We start from the raw sequence: 22,500 nt of genomic DNA on the forward strand, positions 1-22,500 counted from the left end.
TAAGTGTTACATAACATGGAAACAATTATGACGATTATGCATTTATTTAATAATTGCAATTATTTCAAATAATTGGGATTAGGGGATTTATATAATAAATAATAATTGTGACAGGCCTGTCATCAATTGTATTGCTCTAAAGGGGACTTTTACACAAGTACGAAAACATAGAGTACGAAAACATCTTTGTGTGTGTCAGGCCCCAATCTGGCTAGCCATCGTCAAGGAAAAGTTCGGTCGTTCTTTTCACTTGAAAGGCAGCAATGCGGAAGTCTGTAATCGAGAGACTATTCAGGCCCTGACTGACCACACGTAGCCAGGTATTTTCTTCTTCATTCCCCCTCACCCTCGCTTTCCTCATTCCAGGCATGCTCGTTCTACCCATAGAGTATATATAAAATAGAGAGCGGACGAGCCCCGCCCCCACTATCATTTCAATGCAAGTGCTCAGTGGCGTTTTGAAGCAACGGCTACGTGCTAGCATGTAGCTAATCCAGGTGCATTCTGGGGAATGGCTCCACTACGCAGTGGAGCCAAACGTCACGAATGACGTCACGAACGACGTCGACGTCCATTGAACCCTATTGTAGACCCCAGCGCCGCGCTCTTATGCTCGTGCATGTATGTTTCACCCCGCCTGAAATTCCAGCTTTGGCCAGTAGGGCGGCTGCTTCAATATTTACAAGCCGTTCTGGGGGCTTGGTTCTACCACAAGCTTGATGTCTTCCTCTTGTTACTGTAGCTTAATGACTTCAGTCAGGTGACTGTGGTGCAGAGATGATAAAATGATTACCCATCTGGCAGAGAGATAGGACTTGTTGCAGCTCGCGGCCTCTCTGTTATCCTGAGCCTTGAAGAAACTTGAAGGACGAGCAAATAATGTCCCCGCATTATTGCTGGTCCTTTTCACTGTATGTTAGTTTCATCACACTGATAATATAAGATCAGCGTCAGCGCAGGTCTGTCTGAGATTAACACTCAATACAAAAACACAAGGTTATGGATTGCAGTTTTAATTCAACTCAGGATCATGACCCTAACCTCTCCATTTTATGCCACACTATATCAAGACACAGGGTGACACACACACACACACACACACACACACACACACACACTCGCGTGCGCAGTCTGTCTTCAGCATCTGTCCCTGTTGTCGTCAATGGTTAAATAGATTGAGGAAGTGGCATGATGTATGGTAGACATTTATCTTGTCAGTGCCTCCCACTCATGGCTGCCACACATCTAGCACCTAGTCATTAAAGCACTCTATTTATGGTGGACAGAGAGAGAGAGAGAGAGAGAGAGAGAGAGAGAGAGAGATGTTTTGCTGCTAAGGAGGAAGTGAGAGGCTTTTATTTCATTGGGTGCCACCGTGTGCCACAAATGAATTTGTTTTGTCAAAACAATACCAGCGTTGATATGTCTATGAGAGAGAATGTAATGTCTAACTCCATAGAGAAATCCATCAGTTGAACAATTATCAGCAACTATACACAGAGCATCGCAAATCATCATAGTTCGTTGGTAAATGCCGTAAGTACATTGTTTACGGAGCTGCTGTTATGGTGACCGTATAGTTCTGTATTCCAGACATTTGGCGAAAATAGCAGATCTACAAGACAAGTTGACTTTGTAGACCTGTGATTTTTGGCTAAGATGTTTGGTTTGAGGGAAAAAGGAGGGCGCATAGTTAGTATAGACCGATGTCTCAGAGCGGCAACCATAACTGCACTGTCAAGCGGCACCTATGTGTGTGTGCGGCTGTGCGCCGACACCGCAGCTACACGACAGCGCTCTGGAAAATGGTCTATGCCAGTGGTTTACAAACACTGGGTCGGGGCCCTTTTCTTTTTTTCTTTTTCATATTTATAATATATATATATATATATATATATATATATATATATATATATATATATATATATATATAATACACAGGCTGTGCGTGAAAACATTTGTCCCCAAAGTCCTTCAATTCCCTAAAGGGAACATAAAGTTTTTGCTTCTGTTTCTCAGCACATGTGAAGAACTGATGTGTGCTAGTGTGTGTGTGTGTGTGTGTGTGTGTGTGTGTGTGTGGGTGTGTGTGTGTGTGTGTGGGTGTGTGTGTGTGTGTGAGTGTGTGTGTGTGGGCCTGGGGGGGGGGGGGGGGGGTATAGACTAGGACACCCTGTACTTTAAGGACCATGCCATTGCTGATGGTCTGGCATGTTTAGTCCACTGACTGTGTGACTCACGGTATACTTGAAATGACTGAAGACCATTTTCAAAAGCATGCTGTGGTTTAAAAATCAGCTTCCTCTCTAGGTCGTCCTCAGACGAGCTCTCCATCATTGCTTCCAGTCATCCCGGTTCTCCATATATCCTGCCAGCTGGTCGGTGCTTTGCGCTCCTGCGTCTTTCTTGAATACATCCACGTATGTTAGTGTGGGACGTCCTCGTGACCGGTGCCCATGTGTTGGTTCTCACAGCACCAGTTTGCTGCCTGGCAGCTCCTGGTGTCTTTGGCAGTGTCCTGCAAGTCTCGTTCTCCTGGCTGCTATTTTATCACTCACCCTTAATATTCCAGCATACAGATTTGTGTTGGTAACGTGTACTCTTGCTGAACATAGGGAGGACCCCTTGAGCACTACACGTAACATCGGAGTTCCATACACTGGCCATGCCATTCAGGGCCCTCCATGCAAGTGCCTTCCTCACTTTAAGATCTTGCTCTGTTGAGTTGACCCATGAGCGGCTCAAGTACTTGAACCTTGACTTCCTTCAGTTCAGAGTCAAAATTGTGTTATTGTTGTATTTAAATTCCATTTAAATCCCGAAAGATCAGGCAGGAAATTCCAGTTATCTGATTATTGTGTGCACATAATTGTGAGGGATCACAAAAATCACTTCAAGTCAGTTTTAATTGTGTAGAGTTTCGAAATCTGTCAGTCAAACATTAATTTCTAACCCTAAACCCCCCAAAAGGCTCAAGTCTATTTTCTGATGTAAGGTATTACCTACATACAGTAACAAGAGCTAAAGTATCTTTTAATGAGTCCATGTCCCTGGGTGAGGAGGAGAAACTATATTTATAATTTCCGCCCCAAGCTAAAGTAGCTGAAGAGCCATGACTCTCCCTAACTGCCTGACCGTGAAGGAAAAGCATTATCATAGCCGAGGTATAGTGACAATTTTATGAGTAGGTCGGTGCGAGTCTTGTGATGTTCCTGGTTCCTTAATGTGTTATTTCTTATTTGTGTGACCATACCTGGTGGTGGTGAGTATATCTGACTGTTTGCCCATCTATTATACATAGTGAGGTATAGGTTAAGTCAGGACTCTTATCCTCTTGCATATATAGACTGTTTAAGACTCTTACAGATTAGGGTCAGTGGTTCAGCTCCTCTGGATGACCTGACCCAACATGATCTAATGTTGGCTAGGCGTTTGCAGGACGAACAATGGTTATTTTCTGTGTGTGTGTCTGTGTGTGTGTGCGTGTGTGCGTGACACCCTTTGTCTTGATATTGTGTGGCATGATTCTGAGTTGAATTAAAACTGCAATCCATAACATTTTGGTATTTTGTGCTGTTCATCTCAGACAGACCTGCATTGATCTTATATTATCAGAGTGATGAAGCTAACATACAGTGAGTTTACAAAACTTGGAGGACCAGCAATAATTGGCATCTTCTCTTTCTGTCAATTAATAAACAATACATAGTTAATAATAACCAGTAAGACGCGAGGTCACGCAGTACGGAACTCGCACAGGACGGAATTCATTTGCGATTGCTGTGATTCGAGTTGCGGTTGGTTGTTTAAGTTGGACACAATGTGGACTCTTAACTCGCTCTTAATAGGTGTAATATCGCCTGAATCAATGTTTTAGTTTATATATTGTTTATTGTGAGCGCAACCGACGGAGCAGGAGACGTAGACGCGATTTTTCTCCAGCGGGGAATACGTTTGCAGGAACACCGCACTGTGAAAAGAAGACAACTTCCGTGAATATTCAGCCCCACCTCCTAGAATGGTCTCTGCCTCATATCTTGACCAGGCCTTTCTCTTCGCAGATGAGTAAGCCTGGCTACGCGAGGCTAGGAGTGATGCCGTCAGGCATCAATGCCTATGTGGCGATATGCCTTATGTGGTCACAATTATTACATCATTTCCTAATTGCAATTATTTGAGATAATCGCAATTATTTCTGCATAATCTTCATAATTGTTTCCATGTTGAAAAATGTTGTTATATTGTCAAATAATGGCGGAAATAGCTGATCTACACGCTTACACCAAGGTCAGGTGTGTGTGTGTGTGTGTGTGTGTGTGTGTGTGTGTGTGTGTGTGTGTGTGTGTGTGTGTGCGTGGTTGCGTGCGTATGCGTGCTGCACACTACCGGTTGGCGTGCCAGACTGCTAATACCAGTGGACATTGCCATGGCTTGACTCTCACATGACAAAGTAGTAACTTGATTACACTCAGCAACCTCTACTGCTTTAGGCTTCTTGACAAAACTAAATATCAGTACAAAGTGGTGCTTTCACTATGGGCACATTATATACAGGTATTGTGCCACGCCTCTTTCATTCTGCATTTCTGCTGACAGATCTTATGAAGGTTTGACATGTTAGCCATCATTTATAAAGTGCTTTTTGAAACATGCTGTCGCCTGTCTGCCACACTGGACAGATGGCAATAGAAAAACAGATCCATTCATGGTGCAATTGCCGCGGCATTTCACAGCACCCTCTCTCACACACTGGAACTGAGAAACAGCTGTGTAAGAATGCTGTTTGTGGACTACAGCTCGGCAAGAGTCGGCCTTCACCACTGCAGTAGTTCCTGCCAAGCTCAACACAATTAGAGTCCCAGTCATACACTCAATCATATGCAGCTGGATACTGGACTTCCTGACGGGCCGCCACCAGGTGGTGAGAATGGGCAGCATTACGTCAGTGCTTCTCAACCTGTGGGTCGGGACCCCCAGGGGGCTCCCCAAATTATTTTGGGGGTTCCCAGATGATTAACTTAATGTGCAACATTGTTTTCTCACTCAACAGTAAACAAACAAGCATAAAGTTTAAGTGTATGGAGGGTATCTGATTCTGCACGTTTCTAAAGTGATAATTTAAGGACTTTTTAGTAAGTCTAAATTGACAAATGAAACATATATTATAGGCAGAAATTGTGAAAATAGCCGATTGCAAGGCGTTGTGTGCATGTAGATCTGCTATTTTCACAATAGAACCGTGTTATACAAAATGTAATGCCTCAACTCTTAGTGCTTGTCAGGGTCGGGGGTCCCTAGTTAAAATATTATCAGTCATTACATCACATCACACCCTCTGACCCTTAACATGGGGGCCCCTCAATGCTGTGGGTTGTGTCGTGTCCTCTTCTCTACTCCCTGCACACACATGACTGTGTGGCCACGCGCCACAACTCCATCGTCGGCCTGCAGAGATGAGGTCAGTTCACTGACACAATGGTGTCATGAGATTGATGAGAACAACTTCACTCTCAACGTTAAGGCCAAGGAGTTATCGTGGACTGCAGAAGGCAGAGCATATTCTCTAATATGACACGAGAGGGTGTGCATTATCACGGTTATTTGTTCACCAGTCATGCTGCAAGAACGAGCCGAAGGCGTGTTCCGTAGGCAGGGCTGAAGTAATTTTTTAATGCCTCATTTAGCTACTATATCCCTGAACTTCACATGAAAACTGCTAGTCTAGCCGCCTAGCATAGTGTGGAGATAGGGAGCGCTTCATAGACTGTTTTCACAACCTGCACAGCTGATTTCTTTGTTTGATTAGTGCTCATTAACTGCACTGGTAGAGAGCCATTTCAACCAATCAGATTGCTTCGTCGGAACTATCAGTTGTATAATCTCTATTATTATTGGCATCTAGGGTTACCAACCGTCCCGTAAAATACGGGATCGTCCCTTTTTTGGAAACTAAAAGACGTGTCCCGTATTGAACTGAAACGGGACGCTCTTTGTCCCGTATTTTAAGGTTGGGGGATAAATATGAATGACGGGATGATTTAATTGAGAAATGACAGCGATTCTGCCTGTCAGAGAGCTTCCACTTCCACTCTGCTCTCTCTCCTCTGAGACAAGTGCTGCATCCCATTGCTGTGAGAGGCGCTGCGCTGTTTGTAAGCAGCTGATTGGCTTATTAACATACGGCTTTGAGTGTTGCTAAGACACAGTCTCCGCCCCCCTACACACTCCCTTCCCAAGCATGGGCTGTAGGTTCACTCCAAAGTTGCCTGCGAGAGACGAAACGAGTGCGTGCGAGCGACCATACGACAGTGCTCGGCTCAGAACATTGTTTAATGTCTTAAAAAAACGTGTGACAGAAGATTGTGTACAAACATTTTAGACATGATAGATAGGTGATAGGCTAAACAAAAAGGTGAAAAAGCAGGCAAGCAACAGAAAATAAGCCATGGATATTGGTATTCCTGGGAACACTACAGTAATCTTGTCTGCCAACTAAAGCGACCCCAGACAGGCTGGTATGTGAAATAACATAAGCATGCGTTGATTTTGTTTTTAAAACCTAATGGTTATTGTTGTATGCCAATATGATTAAACTAGTGTTGGGTAACCAGAGAGTGGGCACATAAGGACCAGGTAGACCTAGGCGATATGTTTTGGAAAATTGAGAGACACCCGAATTAATATTGTGAAAGGAAAAATATGATTTAATAGAGGAAAATACACATTTTAGCCAACTTTATAACCGAAAATATCCGATTCTTCGGCCCAAAGACACCCGAATTAATATTGTGAAAGGAAAAATATGATTTAATATAGGAAAATGCCCGTTTTAGCCAACTTTATAACCGAAAATATGCGATTTTTCGGCGCCGCCTTTGGCGGCGCATGTTTCCTTAGAAAGTGTCCCGTATTTGAAACTCTGGGAGTTGGCAACCCTATTGGCATCAAACATCTAAATCGCTGTCATGTTACATTTGTGGTGTAATGGAAATACATTTACAGGAGCTAGCCAATGCTACATGTACTCTCCATGGCCACGCATCTGAAGCTTAAGTTCATTAGATGAGTTAGCATGTGGTCTGTGTTAACCCTTCACCTGTCCTTCTGGCAGCTTATCCTATACAAGGGGTTAACCTATTGACACACAATGCCTGGAGTACAACTTCAGCCTGTGCATTGGGCCCACCCCTTAACACTCATGATAATCGTATCGTGGAGATGTAATATATCTTGATATCGTCCTCCGTCATGCACTGGTATAAATTCACCTTTAATTTGCCGAGCTGCATATCCAGTACCACTTAAACCCTCTGTATTGGTAAAAGGTACGGTAACACTTTCTATGAAGCCCACGTTTATAATGCATTATGAGGGCATTTATAATGCTTCATAACTACAGTTTTTTTTTTCACTCTCTATTAAATGTCTTAAAAAATAGCCGCACCCCCAGCAGTACCTGCTGGTGTCACTGAAGCAGATGGAGAAGACAATAACACTTATTGTTGGACTGGAGGCTGAGCCATAAGGGACATGAATGGAAGGCTCATTCAGCACTGGCAACGGGCAAAATAGAAGTGCTGAGACTGTACATGACACAGATGGCATAGGCATACTACACTATAGCACAGCTATTGGGTCAGGACCTGGAAGTGTGCCATGCGTTGTTCTTACATGCTCAAGTCACTATTGTACTTACATTCAAGTATGTATGTAAGTACAATAGTAATGTTCTGGTAATCAACCTACTTACAGTATGTGATTGCTGTACATTAGTGTGTGTGTGTGTGTGTGTGTGTGTGTGTGTATGTGTGTGTGTGTGTGTGTGTGTGTGTGTGTGAGCGCGCGTGCGTGCGAGCGCGTACACGGTTAAACATTTTTATGGGAAATTCAGCACAAATTGCAAATTGGACTTTCTTTTCTTGCAGAAGGTTTCCGAACTGATTTGAACCCATATTAAGCGGGCTAATGTTGGTGAGTAGCCTACAGTATGAACACTCTAGTGACAGTTAAGCTGCTTATTGGCCAGCTGGGGTTTAACTTCACAGACGCCTACACACACACGCGCGCGCACACACACACACACACACACACACACACACACACACACACACACACACACACACACACACACACACACACACACACACACACACACACACACACACACACACACAGAGAGAGAGTCGTGGTGCTGGGACTAGTCTGTTACAGGAGTCCAACACAGGAATGTTCTACCAGTAGTGGCTGCTTGCCACTCATTTAGCTGACTGGCTCTGGATTTTTATTTGATTGAAGTCACCTGTTGTTTACCAACGAAATGCAATATATACAGTAAAGCATTGTTTCCCAAACAGTAGTGTCCAGACCCATTTTTTCCATTTTATTCCAAAATAGATCAATAAAATAATTTGATAAATAAAATAAATTACACAAATTGAAAACATATATATAGCAGATCTACATTGTGAGCTTGTAGATTGACCATTTTCATTATTTGAGTCCCAGAGAGACAAGGCTTCTCTTTTGGGGTGCTAAAAAGTTTGGGAACCACTGCAGTGCACACTACTTAATTACCTTGATGAGACACTTGTAATTATTGTCTGTTCCACTTTTTCACTCACTTTTGAAGTTGTGTGCGGCTTGACGTGATGTCTTTAGGGTTCAAACATTTCACATTGTGATTCAGACGAAAACGGTTGGGTATTATTTGACAGGAAAGATCTGTTATCCTGCAATGGGGCTTGTACAGAACGCCAAAGATTGAGGATAGCATCTTTAGATAAAGCCAGTAACTAAGATTGATGTATGTATGTATATGATGTCAGATTGGATTCCTCCTGTCCACAATGAGATGGATGATATATACTGTGAACTAACGTAAGCATCGGTATTCATGCTTATAACCACTATAGACACAAGGCCTAATATGGCAGACAACAAACAAACAAAACAAACAGCAACAACACACACACACACACACACACACACACACACACACACACACACACACACGCACGCACGCACACACACTTACAGATATGGAGAGACACGAATAGGCTACACATAGGCATACACACAGTCACACACACATACACACACACACACACACACACACACACACACGCACGCACACACACACACACACACACACACACACACACACACATGCGACGCACATGGAAACACACACATGACTTCTGAATGCAGCAGCATGATGTTAAGCTGTAAGCACTCAACACATCTCAATGGGAACGTAAATGAACAACAGTATGCAGCTGGGTCAGTCCGCGCCTTATCGTGCAGCTACAGCTGCAGCAGGCTGGCTGCTCTCGCTCTCCCACTCTGCCGTGTCCCTATATCTTTTTTTATTCTCTGTCCTTCGCCACACGACAGGGAGAGGACTCAGCAGAGAGGGTGGAGAGATAGTGTAAATGTACATTTGGCATGGGACCTTCACGGCAGGTCAGAATATCATCAGGGGACAGCGCCTTGACATTTCTATTACTGGGAAGGAAGTAGGCTGCAGCCTTAATGTGAACTCTAAAGCAAGAAAATATTCAAATATTATTACAGCTACATACTGTACAATGTACATGTACAGTACTACACACATATGTGTTCCCGGCCTGATGGGTAAAAGCACCAAAATGTATGCACCCCAACTTCTTAAGTTGTTTGATTGGATATATATATATATATATATATATATATATATATATATATATATATATATATATATATATTATCAGACACACTCCTTTGCACAGTGTCCAGTGCATAAGTGGGAATGAATGTTGTTATTCACAAATGTTACTAAATGAATTGCTTATGAATTGGACTGGAATGCTTTGAATCAACCCCATTCACGTGTGTGTGTGTGTGTGTGTGTGTGTGTGTGTGTGTGTGTGTGTGTGTGTGTGTGTGTGTGTGTGTGTGTGTGTGTGTGTGTGTGTGTGTGTGTGTGTGTGTGTGTGTGTGTGTGTGTGTGCGCACGCGCGCGCACGTGCGCGCGCGCGTGTGTGGTTATCAGCTAGACAACCAGTCAAAAGCCTGCTGTATGGGGCTTGTATGTTGTTGTTTCTTTCTGTGTTGGACTCTGACTCTGCCAGCCTCTCCAAGTCTCCTAATGAGGTTTTATGGATTCCACAGTTTATGAAATTCCTTCTCTCTCTACCTAGTGCCCACCCCACTCGCCCCGCTATTGTGTCTCCCTCTCTCAATATTTTCAATCTAATTTATTTTCCCCTCTCAACACGTGCATGCATTTAATTATTTATGCATACTCACGCGTGTGAGTGCACACTTGTGCTTGTGCATGTACTATGTGTTGATGTTTGTTGGTTTTATCCTTGTTTTTATGAAATTCCTGCCATATAACTTATAGGAGCCTCTGTAACTGAGGAATGTGCTTAGCTACAGTCGGATGAGAAGAGATGAGGTGGTGGTAAGGAAAGAGACTGTTGATGATTATGTTGATGGAGGAGAGGTGTGATGGATGGAGCAAGAACAGGATAAGAGTGGTGGTGAATGAACAGCAATCACTGGGATTTAGTAACACATGGAAGAAGGGATAAGCCATAGGATAAAGACGAAGAGAGTGTGTGTGTGTGTGTGTGTGTGTGTGTGTGTGTGTGTGTGTGTGTGTGTGTGTGTGTGTGTGTGTGTGTGTGTGTGTGTGTGTGTGTGTGTGTGTGTGTGTGCTCGCGTGTGTGTGTGAGTGCGTGCGCATGTGCGTGTGTGTGAGAAGCAAGTAGGCTAGGGTCCGACGATAACGAATGCCCGATTGCCTGGGGCAAGTTCAGGCATTGCCCAAAACCTGTCTAGACCTGCCCGCTTGGGCAACTGCCAATTGAGCGTGATGTTTGTTTCAAAATGTGTTGGGTCACCTTTGTGCGGCATGAAGGTCCAATCCAGCCAATAGTTTGTGAGATATGTTGTTTAGAACCAAAGTGGTGGATGGACTTATGGACGGACTTTGCCATCATTAGAGCCCTGCCGTTAGGGGTGAGAGAAGACCAGAATTCATAAAAACTGGGAACCAAAGTTGTAATCTAGTTGTAGTCATCAACAGCTTCTCAGTTCTCACAACCAAGTGGATTTGGTTGGTGACGCATATAAAGAAAAGAGGAAGAACAGTGAATGATAGAAGACCAAAAGGAAAACAAACCTGCCCTGATAGTGTGGCATGATGGGAATGGAAGGAATGTGTATGTGTGTGTGTGTGTGTGTGTGTGCGTGCACTTGAACTTGTAAGGAGGAAAGTGGTTTATGGTGATTGATGGCTTGAGGAGTGTTGTAAACTGCAGCTGTATAGCTCTACCATTTAAGGGAGTGTACAGTATGTGTCTTACAATGTTTACTCTACTAGAGTTGTACCTTAATATTAACATTATAACTGATTGTGTATTATCTTCTATATGTCTAGGCATTGTAGTCAATAAGAATGTTTCCTAGTTTCAACCAAAGAATTACAATCAACAGTCCGTGTGTTACGTTTGTCTTATTCATTGATGTGATTGTCTGACAGAATGTGATGGTGGGAGTTTGCGCGTGCGTGCGTGCGTGCGTGCATGCGTGCGTGCGTGCATTTGTTCATGCAAATACCATACAGACATGTTGGTGTGTGTGAAATAGAGATAACCCCAGGCGTTTGTGTGTGTGCGAGTGTGCGTGTGTGCGTGCGTGTGTGTGTTCGAACCAGATAAGATTTTCCTGTATTGTCCTCATGTGTGTGACTCTTTTTTTTCTCCTCCTAGATTTATATTGCATCTGCAGTCCTGTCCTGTCCTAAGCTTCACAGATAAAAATATTCGGCCATGGCAGCTGTTATGTCAGCAACTCTGTTGTTCACACAGGGTCCGAAACATCCATGGTGGGATGACTCCTTCCATGTGCACAGAGAGTCCTTCCACAGTTATGTGGAATGTGTAAACACCAGAATGTGTAGAAGTGGATGAACGGTTCACATCCTCAGCAGAGCCTAGACTTCTTCACGGTATTCTTTGTCCCTCTCACCCCTCCCCACCCCCCCACCCCACTGTGGCCCCAGAGAGCATTCTGTGTTTTGTTTTTGGACAGCTGCGTACCCACACGTACACCACCGCCACCGCTGCACATACACACCAACAACAGCTACAACAACAAATGTCTTCTCTACCCAATATTTGGGAAAAATTGCGGGCAGTGGAAGTACTACTTTCCTCAAGCTTGACTTGCATGCCGGACAGTGTTTTTCTCCGGGTATTATTTGCGTTTGCAAGTGCTGCAATATCCCATAATAAACACAATAAGACGATAGTCATAAGAAATCAACATGTAATGTTTTGATCACCATGTTTAGAGAGGGAAAAAGTCGCAACATTTTATGTCGAGGTTGAAACTGTCACTGGCACAGGGTTTTGACAGAAAGGGCTTCTGGCTTCATAGCCACTGTTAGTGCTGGAACTGGTTATTACAGCTGAGCCTTGCAGAATCCATTCTGTAGCGTGTCTTGGTGGAACCACTATACTGATTTGATGGCGTATCTTAATTTTCCATACCTCTTTGCTGCATGTTGGTGAATCTATAGTGTAGCTGTGTCAGAAACCTCGTAAGTTTCAAATTTGTATGTTATTTTTCTCGTAAATTAAAGCCCTACATCATACAAAAGTGGCACACAAAAGTGGTGAAAATAGCAGATGCGAGCCATTGTGTGCTTGTAGATTGCCTATTTTCACTCATTTAAATCGTTTTTAAAATAATAACAAAAAAGAACATTGGACATACAAGGTTTATACCCGACAAAGAGGTCAGAATACATTAGCTGTGCCTGCTTTTAATGCCCATGGTGTGGTTCAAACTGGTGTCCAACAAGTCATGCCTTTTTCTTTGTCAGCATCACGGTCAGATTTCTTTAGTCTGACTGTGTGTGTGTGTGTGTGTGTGTGTGTGTGTGTGTGTGTGTGTGTGTGTGTGTGTGTGTGTGTGTGTGTGTGTGTGTGTGTGTGTGTGTGTGTGTGTGTGATCAGTGATTTGAGGACTGCTCTTCTAATCTCCAGAGAACCCCTGCTGTGCTTAACCTCTTCCTCCTCTCCGCAGCTCACTAACCTCTTTAATAGTTTCCTGTGAAGAGCTAATGCCTCGCTTTGACATTTCGCCCCCAATTCAGCCCCCGTTTCATCTTTACAGCAGTAGACACAGACTGATGCTCAGCTACACACTGTGACTGGACTAAAACATTTAGAAGTAGGAAACATTCACACTCAAGGACCTCAAAGTGTGCTACTGTATGACTAGGGTACATATTTCATATATGCAATTTATATTTATTCCTTATACTATTTGTTGCTATTCTTTATTTCTTTGGTATTGTTGTTACACTATTGAGGAACCAAAACCAAACATGTTTTCTCTTGAGTACTATATAAGATATACCGGTACCTTTATTTATTAGTATATATACTGTAAGATATAACAATACAAATCTTGAATTTATGAATATAGCAGAATGACACAGGCATGCACAGACATACCTGTCCATTTCTACCGTTATCATCCCATTTCTTGAGCGATTATCACTTCTTATCAGCACATTGTAAAGGGCCAGGAGGGCCATGCTCTGCCGACTGAGTGTTAGTGACACATTTTGACTCGATTAGTTATCTCCCGGTCCATAGTGATAGTAGCCACGTTCCCCTACTCACGCGTGCCTCCGTCGTGGATCATGTGGCGTGAGCAGTAGGGTCGGCTGGCAGGGAAATACAAGGTATTGGGTTCAAATCCTACTCGATTCCCTTTTTTTCTATCATTTTTTTTACCACTAGAAGGTACAGTTGCATTACTTATGAATGATGACAGCCTACTGAATCGGCAGATCATGTCGATACTAATGCGCTGTTGACAGCCTACTGAGTCAGCAGTCGTCAGACCATTACAATAGGCCGATAAAACGTGATAATCGGCCATTATACTGTATGGCATGATACATCCGAAAAGGGTGGTCTACAGGACCACCCATTTCGGATGTACACATCATGCTCACATGCACACATACTGTAGACACAGATTGTGCGTGCAGTCCGTGCGCACATTCTTTGCCAACCAACCACACATGCACAAATCCATCATGGAAATTACAGGCCAATGCTTTCTGGCAGTGTAGTCTCTTAGTGCATTACAGGAATAGCTATTTACTAGGGATGTCAAAAATGGACCTTTATCAAAATCGATTATTCTATAGCAATATTCGAATATTATTCGAAAATCGAAAATTAATTATTATTATTATTTTTGTATTAATTTTTTTTTTTTTTTTTTTTTTTTACTGGATTTCAATGCACATTTACCTATGTACAACATGGCTCTTCAGGTAATTGGTAGCCTAACTACTACTCTTCATCTTTCTTTTTAGTGTGCCAGTGTACTGTTCACCTAATCTCTCAAGAACAGATTCTGTGATGCTTTACAATACAGAGGGCACTGTTTTCCCTTTTCTTTGATGATGGCCACCAAGTACCAAACAATCAAGCCTGAATCAATCACACCTGTGTCTGAGACAGGAGGGGAGTGTGTAGCAGGCAGCTGCCACTCTGCTGTGCTCCTTCACTCTACACAGTTTACAGTTGGTGCTGGTGTGAATAATAAATCAATGGCCATTTACTATTATCATTAATACTATTGTTAGCCTCTATTCTATATTTTGTTTGAAACTAACTAACTAAGCCAAAAAATAGTATTTAAAAAAAAAAAAAAAAAAAAAAAACGATTTTTTTTTTTTTTTTTTCGATTTTCGATTATGAAATATTAAAATCGAATATTGATTAATGGAACGAATATTCGAAAATCGATTATTCGGTGACATCCCTACTATTTACCAAAGTAAGTAAAAGCATTACTGTCTGTGTGTGTGTGTGCGCGCGTGCGTGCGTGAGTGCGTGTGTGTTCATGCACAAGTGTGTGAGTAATTGCTTGTTGCTTTTATCTTTAGTGTATAATGCTCTCAAGGTCAAAATGAATATGTATTTAATTTCATGGCATTTAGAATCCAGGTAAAACTGTTTGACCTGCATTCTCCCTGCACTGCATCTCCATCTCAGATTCAGCCAACACTTCAATTACTTCATGTTTGTATTACTTAAGCCCACGCTTTACTCACAGTGATTAGCAATGCATAATATGTGACTTATATGAGAAAATAAATCTATCTTGGAAAATACAAAGCAGCCTGGAGCTTGGTTGGACATGGAGACAGTACAGGTATTTTGCTGGCAACAAGGAGATGAGGAAAATTGGAATATTATTTGTTCATATTTCTTATATGACAAACAGATAACAGTCAAAAGTCTACTCTATACGAACACAATTGTCCCATGTTTGCGGCAGGGAAGCCGGGCAGGTAGGATGATATTTGTCACTGCACATACTCCTACTGTCAGCTGCATGAACGGGAGGAGTGGGACAGAGGCTACATCCTCCCGGTGGGGGCTCCTCACTGGCAGGTGAGCCAGTAGGATACCACAGCAGTGACAACACATAGAATGTGTAGAAAAAAAGAGGCATCTGTTTGGCTGGAGTAAAGATCCCCAACATTTGGTACAAATGGGTGACAAAATTGATTTGCAAAAAAGGGAAGAGACCAAGTCACTCTTGTGGAAAAATGTAAAAGCCTTCAATAGTCTGACTAATGCATGGCAAAAATGAAAAATACGCCTACGTGTTGCGGCAACAATGCCTTCATCAGGCTGACACAGAAATGTGTGTGGGGAGGATTACATTGGCAAAAAACACACACACACACACACACACACACACACACACACACACACACACACACACACACACACACACACACACACACACACACACACACACACACACACTCAAACAACATCAGGGAGACCAAATACAGCCACTGGAATTGTACAAGTTATATTTTATTAACATACTCTACCATACAGATTGGACATTTGTATTCACTAAAAAAGTTGAATACTCTAGCTTTTTAAGTGATTGCATTATCTACCTGTGATATTTTAATGTAAGCTAATGAAGATACAGCAACACACATTAGAACATGGAATAACTGTGAAGAGCGAATTGGTTTCCGATCAAACTGTCTGCTGACTGAACAGAAAAGGCACCAGGTTGAAACAAGCCTGGCTGTTACTGTAGCCTGACGCTGGAACAATAGCACAGAATGAATCTCTCTGGTAACTTACCGTATGTGCCACTGCTTTACAGAATGAATCTCTCTGGTAACTTACCGTATGTGCCACTGCTTTCATGAAAGCTAGTCATGGCTATGATTCAGGTAAAATAACTGGAAAGTCCCAGCTTAATCTGCTTATCTACGTAGGTTCTGTGAAACGGGCCCAAGGTAGATTGTTAGACCAGTGGCTTAATGATGGCATTATACTAAGCAAAAAATCACACCCAGTGTGAAGTGAGCGGTGCCTTTGAGCAGTTCATTTCATTAAGATGTATGAATTCTTGTGTTGTCCATTAATGTCAGGGCTGGTCAACAGGACCACCTGGTCACCCAGTGGTATTGCAGCTGTTGCATACTGCATACAGACATACCTAACACACTGCATACAGACATACTTACACACACAGTCAAGCATTGGAGCTCTGAGGCACCGCTCAAAAACATGATGGCTGGCTGGGACCTCTGTTCTCTCAAGTCAACCAACAGCAGCAACAGCAGAAGCCTATTCAATTACTGTGTTGGCTCCAATTCAACTTAATCAGTGTTATTGCAATGTATTTGTCATCTCCCTCATGGATTTCTAAGTGACCGTGACAGTATTCCACCAGTCATAAATCACAGTGGTGAGCCACTTGTTTGAAGAGGAATGTGAAGAATAGGGGGAGATGAGAGTTGTAAATCAGCCAAGAGGAAGATGTTAACAGATATAATGCTCCTTGAAGTAGTTCTGAGTGCTACTTTCTTTTTCAATGGATGACTGTATTCATAGCAATGTTGACTTGACTTTCTCTTGTTGTACTTAATGGTCTATAGAGCATCTGCTGAATGGCTAAATGTCAAAGGGTAAATACTGAACCAGTCAGCTGGACTGTCTTTGTGTGACTTTTTTAAAGTATTTTTCACACTGTATAATATATCTCACTGTATATTTGTCATGGCAAAAAATATACGACAGTGAGAAATATGAATGGTATCTTCACTTGGCTATAGTTCCTTCGCCTGCAGGTGTCTGTCAGAATTGTAATACTTTCATCATACTTTGAATGGTTGTGTGCAACATGTTTTAACCTGTCCTGGAACTAAAACGTTTCTCTGTGATACAAATGATTAGTGTTGCTTGGTGTTGCAACTTTTAATTAATAATTTCTTCATAAGCGTATTCAGACAGGCTCCTATTGTGACATCTACAATATACAACACTCTACCATGAGATGGTATTCCACTCTCAGCATCAGTACCCTGTGTGTGTGTGTGTGTGTGTGTGTGTGTGTGTGTGTGTGTGTGTGTGTGTGTGTGTGTGTGTGTGTGTGTGTGTGTGTGTGTGTGCGCACTAGGGATGTCAAAAATGGACCTTTATCAAAATCGATTATTCTATAGCAATATTCGAATATTATTCGAAAATCGAAAATTAATTATTATTATTTTTTTTTTATTATTATTATTATTTTTTTTTTATTTTTTTACTGGATTTCAATGCACATTTACCTATGTACAACATGGCTCTTCAGGTAATTGGTAGCCTAACTACTACTCTTCATCTTTCTTTTTAGTGTGCCAGTGTACTGTTCACCTAATCTCTCAAGAACAGATTCTGTGATGCTTTACAATACAGAGGGCACTGTTTTCCCTTTTCTTTGATGATGGCCACCAAGTACCAAACAATCAAGCCTGAATCAATCACACCTGTGTATGAGACAGGAGGGGAGTGTGTAGCAGGCAGCTGCCACTCTGCTGTGCTCCTTCACTCTACACACAGTTTACAGTTGGTGCTGGTGTGAATAATAAATCAATGGCCATTTACTATTATCATTAATACTATTGTTAGCCTATATTCTATATTTTGTTTGAAACTAACTAACTAAGCCAAAAAATAGTATTAAAAAAAATAAAAAAAAAAAAAAAAAACGAAAAAAAAAATAATAATAATATTTTTTCGATTTTCGATTATGAAATATTAAAATCGAATATTGATTAATGGAACGAATATTCGAAAATCGATTATTCGGTGACATCCCTAGTGCGCACGTGCGCGCGCGCGCGTGCTGTGTGTGTGTGTGTGTGTGTGTGTGTGTGTGTGTGTGTGTGTGTGTGTGTGTGTGTGTGTGTGTGTGTGTGTGTGTGTGTGTGTGTGTGTGTGTGTGTGTGCGCGCGCGCGCGTGTGTGTGTTGGGAATAATTCACAAGGCTAAAACTCTTTCATTTTTGGAACAGGGCGATTGAACAAAGTGAGGCAGTTTCAGAATTAGACTCAATGTTTATCTTCATATCCCTGGGGTAATTCCTCATAATGATACACTAAGATATTCCACAGTGTGAGTCACAATTCGGTCCTTATACACACAGCTAAATCCACTCCAGACTTAACTGTGCATGGACCAAAACAATGGAGAATAGGTCTGATTTTTGTTGCCCGAAACAATACCTTGGTTGGACAGAGAGAGGGAGTGTCAGGAAGATGGTGTGATGTCAGCAGGGAAGAGGAAAGGAAATGAGGCAAGGAGAGGAGGGAGGGAGTACCCCTTTCCTGGTAGACAGCGCTCTCTCTCCTCTCTTTCCCCCTCCTGTCCTCTCCTCTCCTCTCCTCCCTCTCTCGTTTCCTCTCCCCTCCGTCTCAGTGTGTTGGGAAAGAGAAAACGGGGGATCCCGGACTAAACAGTCCATCCAAGAGAAACAAACAGTGTGTTAGCGGTCTAGGAGGCAGAGAAGAAACACAGAAAGAGAGAGAGATACAGACGGAAACCACAAAGACAGACGAAGAGAGTCAGTACACTGTGTAGAGAGACAGACAAAGTGTGGACAGAGAGGTATAGTAAGACATTGAAGAGGGAGAGAGGGAGAGGAAAGACCTCGAAGTAAACTTCAGTTCCGTTTTCCCAGGATTCAGTGTGTCTACAGGAAAGTCAGAGCGTTTTTCACGGCCAGTCAGTTCAGTTCCTTTCTGCTGACGCCGGGGCCGAGGAAGCAGTGGTGTTTGGATTGGGGTATAGACAGAGTCCATACCGAGGAACCGCTTGGTTTCAGCTACACAGCTACAATGTACAGTGGCTATGGAGGTATCATTCACCCCTCTCACTTTTTTTTGCCTCTTTATTACTGTTATTATACTGTTTTTATTATAGTGTTAGAGGTTTGACTGCACTGTACTTAGCTGGAGGCAGGAGTGTGTGTGTGTGTGTGTGTGTGTGTGTGTGTGTGTGTGTGTGTGTGTGTGTGTGTGTGTGTGTGTGTGTGTGTGTGTGTGTGTGGTGTTATTATGTAATGATAGGAGCATGTTTTTGTTGCTATTATAGGGCAGTGTGTTGTATGACTTATGTTGCAGGTGTGTGTGTGTGGTGGGCAGGGGTTAATTAGTTTTTCACGAGTGCCTTAAGTGTTGCATGTAATGCTAAGAGTATTATGCCTTGAGCCGTGTCCACGATAATTATGTATGTGTGTGTGTGTATGAGCATGTGTGTGCATCTAGGTCTATTTGTGAATGTATGATCCCTGACTGTAAACTCTTTCATTAAAGTGGACATGCTGCTATACCGTAGGTCATGAAATGTATAGGCTATTCCTTGACTAGGTCTACATTGTTGTTGGTTTTGATGATAGAATTCAGGACTGACTGTCATTCGGGACTGTGGTATTAGGTGTTGATTTCAAGTTGTATGCAATGCATCGAGCTGATGCTCTTATCCAAAGTAAGTGAATGAATGAAAACTCAAGGTATGATAATTAACCACATCGTGGCCAGTGATTTCACTTCACTGATAACTGTTTGGGAATGAAGATGATGTATGATGCTTTCAGTGGATGTACGTACAAAAAATATTATTATCGCCCCAAAAGTTCTATTTAAACTTACTGGAATTGTTTACCATGTATTTCACCATGGTCATACGATATGGTTAGCATTGGCTTTACAGCTGTAGGCCAGTGCATGAAGGCTACGTTACAGTATTCCTGTTACTGTCACTAATGGCTGGCCATAGGATCAAAGCTCTTCCTGGTTCTGTAATATGGCATAAGCCAGTCGTTCTCAAACTTTTGAATTTGAATTTGAAGGTCTCCCCTTAACTTTGACAGTGTACAAATGAAACCAAATGGACCCGTAAGTTACAGGCTTGTAAGGGTCAATTTAGACCCCCATAAAGGAACCTAGAGTGTCCCTGAAATCCACTTTGAGAACCACTGGCATAAGTAATAAGCTATATAACTGTACAATGCTGTACATTTTTCTCACTGTGTTATATCCTACACCTACAGCTGTCCAGCTAGCATAATGTATCATAGGCTTTACAGTTTGACTACAACAAGGCAACGTTATTTCTGTTGTCAGTACAGCCATAAGCTGAAGTAGTCTCTTCCTGGCACTGCCCTTGTAGCAGGATGTTACTCCCCTCCCTGTTTCCTCCTCCTAAAGGTTGTTATGAAACAAAAGAGAGAAAATGTGAAAGAAACAATACTGCCTGACTGTATGAAACAGACAGGCATGGTATCGCAAAAAAAGAGTGGAAGTGAATGGTGGAATGATTAAGCTAACCTGCCCCTCTTTACAGTTGTCATTGACTCTGGATTGTCAGACTGGATCGATCTTCCTACTCAGGAAATCATGTTGTCATATGCACTTCTTAAAGTATGAACAGAGAATAGAATAGAATACTTTATTGGCAACAATTAGAAGCACAGTATCTCATTTTTAATGTGGTAAGACAAAGCCTACGCTTGTTTCTATTGTGGTCCATTTTAAAACATATAACGCCTAAGAACAGTGCAGATAGGACAAGTGACTTAACAAAGGCACACCAAAAAGGTGAGTCGCCTGTTAGCCAAGGGGCAGTCCAGTATCTAAGTCCAATAGGTATATAACAGACTATCATTTTTCAGAACAGCAGCATGGCTATATGGACACATCTAGTGCACACTCTGCAGGTAAATAAAACTTTCAGGCAGGTGAAGTTTGCTTACTTTTCGGGCAAGTGGTCATGACCTTTGGGCAAGTAGAACATGACCTGTACTTGCCGACGGGCAAGTGCCTCTGAGACCTTAATGTCAACCCCTGCTATTAGTTGGTGTATTGTATTGTATATTATATTCCACAACATTGCATTACACCTTACGCCAATATGAGCAAATGAATGAGTTTGGTTGCTCTGCTTCACCATGACTTACGTAAGGCGTGTTATTTACACCTAGGACTTGATGATTCATAGCTCACTCCCAACAATCCTAATGACTGTTAAATGCTAATTAATGCTCTGTAATAATATGGACACCAACTTGTGTGGTTTCCATAGTAGTGTCTGGTTTTGTTTGTTTGGCTGCTGCTGAAGCAATAGAGTGGTTAATGGGAGGAGGTATTTCTTTCTTTGTGGTTCAGTAGTTGAGCCCACAGGAACCAATCTGCCTTTATGGATGGACATTAATAGGGTCAATAACTCTGTGAGTCCTTTCTTACTCATCTGTGAGCCACGTGTTTGTGTGTGTGTGTTCACAATGCAGTCTACATCCAACCTTATCATGTTTTTCATTAGGTGCTACTACTGGATAAACTTGAGTTTTTCTCAGACGGTAGGGGCTTTTTAACGTTCTCTGCCTGGGGAAGAATAGGCTTAGTAGATGTATGGAGGCAAGGATGTTGGTAATATTGGGTAATATGAAGAGATGAGACAGGAAGGAAGGATGGAAGTGCGCGTGTGTATGAGAGAGAGAGAGAGAGAGAGAGAGAGAGAGAGAGAGAGAGAGAGAGAGAGAGAGAGAGAGAGAGAGAGAGGGATAATTTCAGAGACATATATACAGTATAATACACTGCACTGCACACACAGATTGTGAGCTGGATTTCAACAACGGTTCACATTGTACGAACCAGCTCATTAATTTCTACTGATTATAGTATCTTTGTACATTTCAGTCTCTTCTAGCTAATCTACTCTACCACAGTAACCTGCTGTCCACTGTATGGATTTGATCTCCCCTCTTGTTACCTGTTGTTTACTTTACATGAAGAGGTCAAACTGCAAAATAAAAGGGCTCTTGGGTCTTGCAGTGGTAATGCGCCTGTTCACCTTCGTGGAGTCTAAGGGTTTGAATCCACCGCTTTGTCAAGCATCTGTACCAGGCACGTGCACACATAGACATCAAAGGGGGCTTGCACCCCTGCCATTATATCTGTCTGTAAAAGGTGCCCTCTCCAGACATGAATGTAGTTTTTACTATGGTGAAAGAAATGCAAATGCCCCTCTTTCCATGCCATACCTGAAGGCAACATTCAAGAGAACTAGCCCTTACCCGTTCAAAGATATGAGCTCCAAAATGATGTGCAGTGTGTGGGTT

General features: G+C 42.3%; 1 protein-coding gene across 2 annotated transcripts in view; it reads left to right on the forward strand.

The window, feature by feature from the left end:
• Window positions 1–22,500, forward strand: part of ripor1 (RHO family interacting cell polarization regulator 1) — an 83,462-nt gene that overhangs the window by 8,227 nt on the left and 52,735 nt on the right. Inside the window, exon 1 of one of the 2 annotated variants that reach the window (XM_080736054.1) lies at window positions 19,046–19,238. The exons of the other annotated variant lie outside the window; for it this stretch is intronic. Within the exon in view, the coding sequence (XP_080592180.1) occupies window positions 19,220–19,238 (19 nt within the window). The 5' untranslated portion in view covers window positions 19,046–19,219. Of the gene's footprint in view, window positions 1–19,045; window positions 19,239–22,500 lie in introns of those variants that run through there. 2 annotated transcript variants of the gene reach the window in all.

Source organism: Nannobrachium achirus (assembly GCF_963921795.1).
Source record: "Nannobrachium achirus genome assembly, chromosome: 11".
Taxonomy (NCBI): domain Eukaryota; kingdom Metazoa; phylum Chordata; class Actinopteri; order Myctophiformes; family Myctophidae; genus Nannobrachium; species Nannobrachium achirus.